Source organism: Heliconius melpomene, chromosome 14 (assembly GCF_056956725.1).
Source record: "Heliconius melpomene rosina isolate 202511_hmr_F chromosome 14, ASM5695672v1, whole genome shotgun sequence".
NCBI lineage: Eukaryota > Metazoa > Arthropoda > Insecta > Lepidoptera > Nymphalidae > Heliconius > Heliconius melpomene.
The window spans coordinates 4,056,600-4,069,126 of NC_140402.1; the positions used below are offsets into that span (position 1 = coordinate 4,056,600).

The 12,527-nt window shown below is 31.0% G+C and overlaps 1 protein-coding gene and 1 non-coding gene across 2 annotated transcripts in view; one reads left to right on the plus strand and one right to left on the minus strand.

Annotated features, from left to right (window-relative positions):
* The window catches only part of LOC146532000 (G-protein coupled receptor dmsr-1-like), a 30,091-nt gene extending 20,985 nt beyond the window's left edge, over positions 1–9,106 (plus strand). Inside the window, exons 6-7 of the mRNA XM_085196963.1 lie at positions 7,203–7,774; positions 8,141–9,106. Coding sequence (XP_085053089.1) covers positions 7,203–7,774; positions 8,141–8,162 — 594 coding nt within the window. The 3' untranslated portion in view covers positions 8,163–9,106. The remainder of the gene's footprint in view (positions 1–7,202; positions 7,775–8,140) is intronic.
* Positions 3,052–3,122, minus strand: TRNAA-GGC (transfer RNA alanine (anticodon GGC)). The gene has a single exon. It is a non-coding gene; the product is annotated as a tRNA-Ala (tRNA).
* Positions 9,107–12,527: the final 3,421 nt, after the last annotated feature.

Genomic DNA, 12,527 nt, shown 5'->3' on the forward strand with positions numbered 1-12,527 from the left:
TAAATCCATACCTATATTATAAATTCGAAAGTAACTCTGTCTGTCTGTCTGTCTGTCTGTCTGTCTTTTACGCAATCAGGCCCAAACCGCTAATTTAATTGTGATAAAATACTCATATAGAGATACTTGAGGGTCCCGGGATGAACATAGGATACTTTTTTTTCTCATATTTGTAATATTTTCGATATATACCAATATATTAAAATAATTAATTTGACAAGCAATTTATTCCGCCATGTTAATAACAATCGTCGTTACGCGTTGCTAAGCAACGGCTTGCAAGCTTTGTTGTTTTAATAAAACGTCACCCAAAGTGAGTTTGTTTAATGCATACATGGCGCGCGCCGATATAGATTTGTATACATTAACAAAAATTAGATGGTTTCTATAATTTGATATTCATCCTTATGAAAATAAACATAATAGTCACTTTTAGCATTTCATCTAGATGGAAATTAAAGTTTACTTTTAATTATAGTTTAGAAACTATAGTTTACTGTACAACATTCTAATAAATAATTAAGATGTCACTGATTCCAAATGACCTAGCTTACGAGTGGTATAGTATGACCGACGCGAACGGGCCAGAACGGGAAGATGACTTTGATGATTTTGTAAATTTTTATATATTTTCGAATTACTATTATTTTTATGTAATTATTTGCTGCTTATAATTAATTTATCTCAGTTCGGTTATCTATACCGATGTTATACACTTAAAATATCGTAATTTTAATCATTTGGGATTTTATTTAATACTAGTGGGCCCGGGCGCGGCTACGCCTGCTTAAACTATAAGAATATTTTAATATATTATTTTCAGTTTTCAATAGAATTAGTAAGCAAATATAAGCTTAAATAATGAAAAACAATAATAAGTAGAGACATATTATTAGAAAAAATATCTAAGAAATTGAAATGAACCAACATAAGAAAAAAAGTACCTAAAAACTACATAAAAGGATAATTTTTGCCAGCAATATCAAATAAAATAAGAAGAGAACCAAAGTGTATTTTAAATTAATTATAGACAGCAAATAAAGTTCGAAAATGTATGACATTTTTATAAAACCGTCAACGTCATCTGCCCGTTCGCGTCGGTCATACTCATACTGTGCCGCCCGAAGGCTAGGTCATTCGAATCAATGACATCTCCTTAATTATTTATTAGAATGTTATACAGTAAACTATAATTTCAATCCAGATAAAACGCTAAAAGTGACTATTATATTTATTTTCATAAGGATGAATATCAAAATGTCGCGGTAACGGTTGCGTAGCGACGCGACGGTTGTTATTAACATAGCAGAATAAATTGCATGTCAAATTAGAAAGTACTTTAAAATATATTAGTATATATGTGTAATGTAATGTTATATAGCCTATAGCACTTCTGAAGAATGCAGCTTTCATATAAAACAAAAACATAGTAAATCGGACCAGTAGATCCCGAGATGTTAGCGTTCAAACAAACAAACAAACAAACAAACTCTTCCGCTTTATTATATTAGTATAGATAATTTCAATCTAGATAAAATGCTAAAAGTGACTGTTAGGTATATTTATTTTCAGAAGGATGAATATCAAAATGTCGCGGTAACGGTTGCGTAGCAACGCGACGGTTGTTATTAACATGGCAGAATAAATTGCATGTCAAATTAGAAAGTACTTTAAAATATATTAGTATATATGTGTAATGTAATGTTATATAGCCTATAGCACTTCTGAAGAATGCAGCTTTCATACAAAACAAAAACAATGAAAATCGGACCAGTAGATCCAGAGATCTTAGCGTTCAAACAAACAAACAAACAAACTCTTCCGCTTTATTATATTATAGTATAGATATTTCGCAAAAAATTATAATTATTTAATATAGAAAAATGTATAGTACGCGCGCATGGCAAACTTTAGGTACTTTTTCAAATATTTAGAATTTCCTTTAGTTACTTTTACTTCTTTTGTTTGTTCATTTCGGTTACTCAGATATTTTTTCTAATAATAAATCTCCACTTATTATTATTTTTTAACTTATTTTAATTATTTAGGCTAATATTTTCGCGGGCGTAGCCGCGGCCGGGCCCACTAGTATGTATATAAAATTTTAGTTCTGTTATTAAATTTGACATTCAGATTTACTATTTTTATAATATCTTGCTCGTATTGTTTTTTAATTTCTTATGCTGGAATTAATCTTCTATATATATACTAGCGGACGCGCGCAGCTTCGCTTGCGTATTTAGGGGGAATTCTAATAAGCCATGAAACATGTGTTCAACGAAATATTTTAAGAGTCTAAATATCAAATTTTATAAAAATCGGTGGCGATTTAAGAATTTTTCCATACAAACTTTCAACCTCTATTTCTCCCCTTTAGGGTTAAAATTTTTCATAATCCCTTCTTAGTGGATGTCCAGATTACGAAAGTAAACATCTATCCAAATGTCATGTTTCTAGACTAGCGACCCTCTTGCGGCTTCGCCCGCTTTAACTACTGGATTATTCATATAATGTATGTTTGCAAAGCACTTAAGATAATGTGAAAATTAATTAAACCCTAATGCAACCCGCATTTTCGTAGTTTCAATAAGGATTTTCCAATTATTTGTGTAATATATACTTTTTGTAGTATTTATACTATATATTTTTTGTAGTATTTATTAGTAGGTAGGTTTTTGTTTATGCATGCATATGCATGTATTGCTTACACAGCAAGGATTTTTTAGTAGGTACCGTAATTTTAAATCTGTGCTACTAATCTTTTCAAGTACTTATTAAAATATATTTAAATGACTATTTTTAAACGGAAGAAATTATAAACAAAAACCTACCTACTAATAACTACTACAAAAAATATGAAACCAAATATATCGCGCTGAAATAATACATTTAACTCCAATTATCCAATACGTGCAAACGCATCTAAATCTTCGTTGCTATAGAGGCAGGCGGGGTTTTTTATTCAAGTTTATGGTTAATGCTGAAGAGGGTATTCTGTCCCTGATGGAAAGCAAGCACTACGTGGTTGCCTGTGAGGAAAATTAAATAGAATGCATCGGCCGGGAATCGAACCCGGGCCGCCCGCATGCCAGGCGAGCATTCTACCACTGAACCACCGATGCTTGTAAGCCAGGCGGGCGCGGCGGACACATGGCGAGTGGCGAGCCGTTTCGCAGCAAGGATTTTTTGATATTGATTTGATATAAACTTCTAAAGTACTTATTAAAATGAAAAACAGTAAAAGACAGTTTTGGTCTACATTAAATGGCCAACGTAACTAATATACTTATTTATATGCTGAGAGTAAGGGATAAGTGAAACATACCTGATGAGTCAACGGCGTGATGTGTCAACAATTAAATTCGTTTTTCTTTAAAATTATTCGCAATTTCGAAATAGTGTAAAAAGCAAATTTTATCTTCGTTTAACGTAGAAATTTAATAAAGTATTTTAAAGGATAAGGATTAATACAATTATGGAAAAATAACCCTCGCAATAAAAAATATATTGAAATTACAATTTTTAGACAGAAAAATGATCACTACACGTTATTCTTAAAAGATACGAATATGCCGTCGCGGATTTTTTTGTAGATCTTATTAAGAGGAACAATACTTCAGTACATTATTTTCATGTAGTACTTACCATTAAAACAGCGCATGCGCGAAAGTGTCTCAACGGGTAGGACTTTATACACATTTATCGTATTTATGTTAATTTACATAAGAATGAACAAATAATAAACTATATATAAACCTTCTACGAAAAATACTCAACCTAATGGTGAAAACTGCATCAAAATCCGTTGGGTGGTTTAGAAGAAGAAGAGTTAGAAACAACAGACAGGCACGAAAAGCGACTTTGTTTTATAAGATATAGGATAAAAAAGTTACAAGCAGGCCCCAGACAAATTGATTTTTAAAATTGTTAAAAAATATATGGGTCATTCTAGCGAAAATACGACATTAGGGTTTCAAAAATTTATGAAAAATATTTGCAATATTTAACTATTCTTTTCTGTGAATTTTATAGTACTAGTGTAACTAATTATCAATGGTATAGTGGTTCCCAAAATAAGTGGGTTTTCATGGAATAAAGAGGGTAGTTAAAAAAATTGACACTGAGTGAGTGTTAATATATTTATGATAATTAAGTACTAAAATACATGTTTAATGACAAAAGAAATCTCGTATTATGCTTTAAATAACGATGAAAAAGTAACATGTACTTATTAATTCTTCTCACAAATCTAATAATGTTATTTTTTGTACTTAAAACATTGTCTTTTCTTTTGAAAACCACAGCGTTTTAAGTATTGCGAATAGCACTATTGATTTATTTAAAATTACTTACAAACTAATAAAGTGACTGCAAAAGTACCATTCTTGATATTAAATAAAAAGGACAATTCGCCAAAACAATGAAAATCAGTTTCAGAAACACAAAATATTAAATGTAAATATCAAGAATAGAATAATAAAATATTAAATGTAAATATCAAGAATCTTTCTTTGATCAACTCTGTCTTCTCTTTCCATTTCCCTTACGAAGTAGCATCCTCTTTTTATTATTGTTGGAGGCTGAATCTTCTGTAATACATCATTCCAAATATACAGTTGTTCATCTGTTAATGTCGGCCATTTCCAAGTTATAGAACCTCTAGTCATGTGCGCTTTCAAAAATTTCTTTACAAACTGAAGAAATTTGTTCATCTATGCTCCATATCATATATGTCTATGGGTATGGATGAGTCTTGACGTCCCATTTAATACTTTTTACACCGTTTTTTAATAAATCTTGTATTATTGGTTGCCTGTAAGAGATCGCTATTAGCGATAAGGTATAATATGTACTGTGTAAATCAAATGTATAATCCAATTGCAAATGTGCAATAAAGTGTTATTATTTTTAATATTAATAATAACATGGTCCAGATTATAATATATAGATAATATAGGGATATTATCTATATATTATAATCTGGATCTGTTCCTATAACATTCTCATCAGTGATATCTTTTGAACATTGCTTACTATCCGATGCACTCTGGGTTTGAATTTTACATGCCAGAATTATTCTTGGAAGACGAGTAATACCCTTAATGATAATGACTACACTTACCAGTACAATAGTTGCACGAAAGATTTATGAACTCGAGATTTTTTGAGTTCCACGAAATGTAGCAATTGTTTCTGATAGGCTTACTAAATTTTCTATCCCTACGATATCAGCGTGGTTACTTCAATTAATATTATTGAAGGACATCTTTCGAGTAATATATATTTTTGAGTTTCATGAAATTCACTGTATCAAAGTCTTCAACCACAGCTCTATCGGCAGTTCTTTTTATAATTCCTCCCACACTATCGGGTGCACATTTTCCATGGCCTGGTTACGAATAATGCCTTGAAAATAAACTCGTTCTCGGATATAAATTATTTATATGTCGAGATACAATATGAAAAATAAACTTGTTGTACTCATTAACTGGACTATCACTCAAGATGTGAATTACATGAATGTTCAAATCTTAGTTTTTAAGCCATCCAAATTATCGTGTCGGTTACTTTTAGATAGAGAGCTAATATTGAGGACTTTGACAGCACCATTGCGATGTAAATAAAGTACACGTCTATGAAGAGTACTTTGTTGCCTAGTAACGCCATAAAGAACTTGAATTCTTACACAGTTCACCTTTTTATCCCTATATGTCAACAATCTGTATAGGTTTGACAATTTTTTTTCCAACTCTTTCGTTTTAGTCTTTTTTCCTTTGAACTCATATCAGGTACAGGTTTTACTTGTCCTTTTTTCTTACTCTTTCGCGAAGTCTTTCTAAATTGATAGAATAACTCTTCATTTTTCTTTACGTTTCCGATCATACTCTTTCTTTTTTAATTTTAATTCTGTGTCATTAATTAATCATTTTTTTTGCAATTTTTATGTTAATAAAGCTCCAAGACGAGAAAGCAAAGACCAATTAGCGTTAATGCAGCTAAAACACAAAAAGCCTACAAAGCGCACGGTTAAAATAATCATTCCCTCACCTCGCATCATTCCCGCACTACAGATAATTATGAGGGAATGACGAAATTAAACATTACCGCCAAAAACGCACATAAAAATGCATTCTTTCGTATTGCATTTTATGGTCACGTTATTAGTTACCAAAACCAACGTTAACGTTGATTAATTAATTAGTTAAAATTGATTACCTTATTTTTATAAGATGTGCTGTAATGACGGCCAAAAATGTAACTTAGTAAATTATGAACTAAATCTTTTTTTAATAGAAACTATGTGCATGCACAAGATGAATTCACTATAGTAAATTATTAGCAGCACTGCCGACTGTCAAAAACAAATGAATGCATTAATATAATTCAAATAACACGCTCAAAAATGGGCTGTAAACGCAAGTGTGAAGGAATGATTATTGTTTTTGGGACAAAGTAAAACAGAAGCATAAGTTTCAATTATCTTTATTTATTTTTTTGTAATTATGAATATTTTAAGAAAACCACTTTATATTAAGCGATCAGTAAAAGTCTGACATAAAATTTAGCAAAATGTATCAATTTAGCGACCATAGAGTATTTGAATCTGGAGTTTGGGACATAGCGAGGGAATGTTTTTCTGATGTTAACAGGGAAAAGAAATATCAGATATCTAGTTTACTAGAAAGTCTTATAGGTATTATGTATGCACTATTAGATACTTAGTAACAAAATAATAATAATTGCTTAAATTTCATAACTACTTAGAAAAAATCAATTAGGACATGAATTTCGTATTTTCGTAAGAATGACCCATATATGTATGTATTTATGTTATATAAAAGAATTATGAACGAACATAAAAAAATAATTTCAACCTAAAAGACCAAAAATTTCCATTTGATTACACGTGATATGGTTTATAACCGTTAACCTTTCCTCATGAAATAAACCCTGAGATTAAAAACTTCGCTTACTTATAGCACATATTTTCATACAGTCAATGGACCATGAAATCATAAAATTCCAAAGTGTCTTATTAAATTTATTACTGATAATAGAAACTCACATTTTATATTTTTTATATTATTTTTCATCTTGCTTAAGTTAAGAATATTAACCATATCAAAATAGTACTCTATTTCTTTCTTTATATAGGAATTTTGTTTTAAATATTAAAATCAAAATTAATTTCTTTTAAACAGGTCTTTGACATACACACAGCTGTTGTCCTGGAACCAAACGGCCCTATGATACTGTACCACGTAGACTCCGACGAGGAAGGTCAACTTTATCAAATAAACTTTTGGGTGCACGCGGTTGTTATTAAACTACTGCCTTGTTTCATATTGACGATGATAAGCTTATGGCTAATTAGAGAAGTATACAGTGCAAACGAGCACCAAAAGAAGATAAGAGTTTACAACGCCTGTCCCACAAACGATAAAACTTTGAAACGTCTATACAAAGGAGATAGGAGAACAAATAGAACAACGAAAATGCTTGTAGCAGTTTTGCTATTATTTCTAGTAACAGAACTGCCTCAAGGTGTTTTAGGGCTTTTGAGTGGGGCTTTGGGCCGGTGTTTTTTCAAACGTTGCTACGATTTATTTGGGGAATTGATGGACGCCCTAGCACTGTTGAATGGGGCTATCAATTTTGTCCTTTACTGTTCAATGTCGCGGCAATTCCGAATGACATTTCGGCAACTGATGTGGCGTGCTCACATCCATCGCTGGCCACCACCACAGACATCGCACTCGGATGGCTTAAATACGTATGTATTGAATTATTAATATAGAGCATTAATAATAAGCATATATACTATAATTTCCTATTCTCCTATCACATATTATTAAGGGTTAGTGTTTGCATAGTCCACTTAGGCCAGTGTGAGACAACTGGCTCCCCTTGTGTGGCATAGCATGCAGTGGCGGTACTTAACGCCGCGCCTCGACACTTGAACGAAGAAAAATAAATATGGAAATAAAAATATTTAATTTCATCGAATGGGAATCGAACCCGCAACCTGTACCGTTTACAGTCATACTTTATGTCCCTACAATATGACTATTGTACTACATATTTCGCTTAAAATTTTTATAAATAAATAAATTTCTTTTTTTTCTTTTCTTTTTTCCAGGGCGAAAACATCGGTTCCTTGAAATAAGAAGAAACAAGAGAGGCAGGCGTTTGTTCTAAAACAATTTGTATAAAGTATAACATTGTAACTAGTCATTGATGTAATATATTTTTCATAGAAACGTAATTTTATATAAGCTATTTTAAGTAAAATTAATTTTCAATTGTATTCTTGCAGTTACTACTAGAAGTAAATAATATGCGTATTTATTACCATAGTAAAATAAAAAAAACGACAGTTCCTAAGTAAAGTATCGAAAGTGAAAAATTGCAAGATATTTTATTGCTGTTTTGAGGGAAATGTTCGATTACATATACGTTATAAAATAAAATAAATACGTTTAAAAAAAGAAAATTAACTATTTATTTGCAATTTTGAAAAAAATATATTAAAACTATATTTTTTAGACGTTTAAAAGAGCGATAAAAACATTTGCAATTTTTCGTTGTCGATACTTTACATATCGATCATCGAAGTATGTAGAGACAAATTAATATAATGTGTATGTAATTGTTTAATAATAATTAATAAAATTAATATTAAAAATGAATAAGCCTGTATCAAAAAAAATCTTGGAAGGAATTTCTAAAGTAAAGTAATAAAATTAATATTAAAAATAAATTAACCTATCTCAAAAAAAAATCATTAAAGGAATTTCTAAAGTAAAATCCTTAAAAAAGTATCATTGCTGAATTAATATTTTTTAAGTACAATCGTTATTTAAAAAAAATAAAATAAAACGTATTTTATGTTCCTTCTAATACCTCTAAGAATATGTGTGTACAAGGATTCATAATCATCGGTTGAGTAGATTTGGCGTGAAAGTGTAACAGACAAACTTACATTCACATTTATAATGTTAGTATGACAAATTAAGGTATATAGATATGTAATGTAAATAGCTAAGATGATGGCTTGTTTTAATTGTAAAAGCAAAGAACAATCTAATAAATGATTTAGTAAGTACTTTTAATTGTTTAAGCCTAAAAAAATATATAAAGACGAATAATAATTGAAATTTCCCAGCTCTAGCAAGACAATGCGCGGCGTTGAGTTCCGCAACTGCCTTTGGGCGTATATTTAGATATATTTTAAAAGAAAAAGAATTATGATATTGGGTATGTTGTAGTACTACTTAAAAAAAAACAAAAAAATTGTATAAACTCTCAAGTAGGTTACAAAAATATGTCCATTCATACAAACGTCATGCAAAAGCTAATTTCGCTTAAAATGTGTAATAAATTTAGGGATTGTTTACATTTTAAATAATGAATGTATTACAACGGAATCCATCCCAACGTAAATCCTGAGATTAAGTTTTCTCATTTAAACCCACCTTTACATACGAGGGGGAAGTACCCTGGGTTTTGTAAAACATAAATGTTTTTTTTAACATCATTGTATCCTGCACAGTAAGCAGAAAGATGATTACAAATAATGTAATAATAAAAATTACATAATTCTACTGTTAATCAATTATCTCAATCTCTCTCCCGCCCGTACCAAATCGCGAGAGCATTTAGAAGAACACGAAGTAGAAGAAAAAGAAGAAGCGTAATAAGAGTAATCAGAGAAACCCAGTTAACCGGCCGAATTCGTGTTTAGTCTTGTTGTCAAAGAAAAGAAACGAAAATAATATATTCTTCCGAATGGGAGTTGAATTCGCAACTAGTCACTAATACCTCAACCCAGCGTTAAGACACTCCGTTCCCCATTTTCTGCCGAATTTTGGAGGCAATGCGTCTTGTGGCAGAACTCAACGCCGCGCTTTGCTTCGACACCAGAGCGAAGAAATGGAAATATAAACGTAAATAGATATTTCACTTCCTCGAGTGGGGATCGAACCCACAACCGTCGCGTTACAGTCACACCCTTGTGCCGCTGCGCCATGACGGCCATAATTTTATATGAAAATTTTAATGATAAAAAATTTACATAATGTTATCAGATAATATGTTTTTCAATAAATATGTGGGTGTCGGATTGGTCAAATATATTTCTAATAAAAAATAGTGTCGAAATAAAAGACCATAAGCAAAACTAAATATAGATATAATTTAAAAGTTTAAAAAGAAAATATTTTTATTTAATGAAACCAATTTTTTTTACAAACGATTTTTTTTATTTTAATATGTTACAAAATTTAAAATAATATATTTAATATTTTATTATTATCCTAAATGTTTTCTTATGAAATATTTATTTTTATTATACTAAAATTTAATAAAAATATGAATTAATAACTGTCAATGATATTTTCTTTATTATCCCCATACCATACTTAAGAAGAATAAATATAGTCATATACTAACAAAGAATATACTTTTATTAAATTAATGAATAAATTTTACATTTTTAAATATAAATTATTATAACAAAATACATTTAAAAATATAAAAAACCACTCTTCCGAGGGCGGGACAAGGCTCCAAGCCATCGGTGGCTAGGGCTCCAGAGAGAGGAACCTCCGCACAATACTCTCAAGTAACACTGCCTTCATAGTCATATACTTATTATTAACTAGCGACCCTCTTGCGGCTTCGCCCACTTTAAGTACTGGATTATTCATGTAATGTATGTTTGCAAAGCACTTAAGATAATGTGAAAATTAATTAAACCCTAATGCAACCCGCATTTTCGTAGTTTCAATAAGGATTTTCCAATTGTTTTACACAGCAAGGATTTTTTAGTAGGTACCGTAATTTTAAATCTGTGCTACTAATCTTTTCAAGTACTTATTAAAATATATTTAAATTACTATTTTTAAATAGTTAAATGACTATTTTTAAACGGAAGAAATTATAAACAAAAACCTACCTACTAATAACTACTACAAAAAATGTGAAACCAAATAAATCGCACTTAAATAATACATTCAACTCCAATTATCCAATACGTGCAAACGCATCTAACTAAATCTTCGTTGCTATAAAGGCAGCCGGGTTTTTTATTTTCGAGCTTGTGGTTAATGCTGAAGGGGGTATTCTGTCCCTGATGAAAAGCAAGCACGACGTGGCTGCCTGTGAGGAAAATTAAATAGAATGCATGGGCCGGGAATCGAACCCGGGCCGCCCGGGTGGCAGGCGAGCGTTCTACCACTGAACCACCGATGCGTGTAAGGCAAGCGGGCACGGCGGACGCATGGCGAGTGGCAAGCCGTTTCGCAGCAAGGATTTTTTTGATATTGTAACAACTTCTAAAGTACTTATTAAAATGAAAAACAGTAAAGGACAGTTTTGATCTACATTAAATGGCCAACCTAACTAATGTACTTATTTATATGCTGAGAGTAAGGGATAAGTGAAACTTGAGTAACATACAGCTGATTTGTCAACGGCGGGATGTGTCAACAATTAAATGAGTTTTTCTGTAAAACTATTCGCAATTTCGAAATATTGTAGAAAGCAAATTTTATCTTCGTTTAACGTAGAAAATTAATAAAGTATTTTAAAGGATAAGGATTAATACCATTATGGAAAAATATCCCTCACAATAAAAAATATATTGAAATTATTATTTTTAGACAGAAAAATGATCACTACACGGTATTCTTAAAAGATACGAATATGCTCTCGCGGACTTTTTTGTAGATCTTATTAAGAAGAACAATACTCCAGTACATTTTTTTCATGTAGTATTTACCATTAAAGCAGCGCATGCGCGAAAGTGTCTCAACGGGTAGGACTTTATACACATTTATCGTATTTATGTTAATTTACATAAGAATGTACAAATGATAAATTATATATAAATCTTCTACGAAAAACACTCGACTTAATGGTGAAGACCGCATCAAAATCCGTTAGGTGGTTTAGAAGAAGAGTTAGAAACAACAGACAGACACGAAAAGCGACTTTGTTTTATAAGATATAGAATAGTTTCTCATACCTAAATATCATATAATGAAATAATATCGACGTTGCTATACAGGGTGGAAGAGGCAGCGCTTCTTTTATTGAAACTGCATATAGGGTAAAATATTTCAAACCCGAAGCTAAAGAAATTAATCAAGATGCCTCAACAGTTTGGACGTAGGATTTTTTTTTCATTTCACGATTTTTCTCCATCCTGTATTTCGTGTGACGCACACATGCACATACTACTACAAAAATATTACTAAGCGTTGCCAAACTTCTACTTTTCATTCGTCAAAACATAACCGAACGAGAAAGAACGATATATCGCGTTCTTTTTCACGCAATTATCTATTTATTATAAATCTAAAAAACGTTCAAAGCTCTTATTAAAATTGTTTAATAAAATCCTACTTTAAGTCAATTTATTGTATCACCTTTATTATGAAACTAGCAGACCCGCGAACTTCGTATCGCCTAACAGTCGATTTTTTTTAAATATGTATTCTGGTATTCGCGACACCGGATCAGCT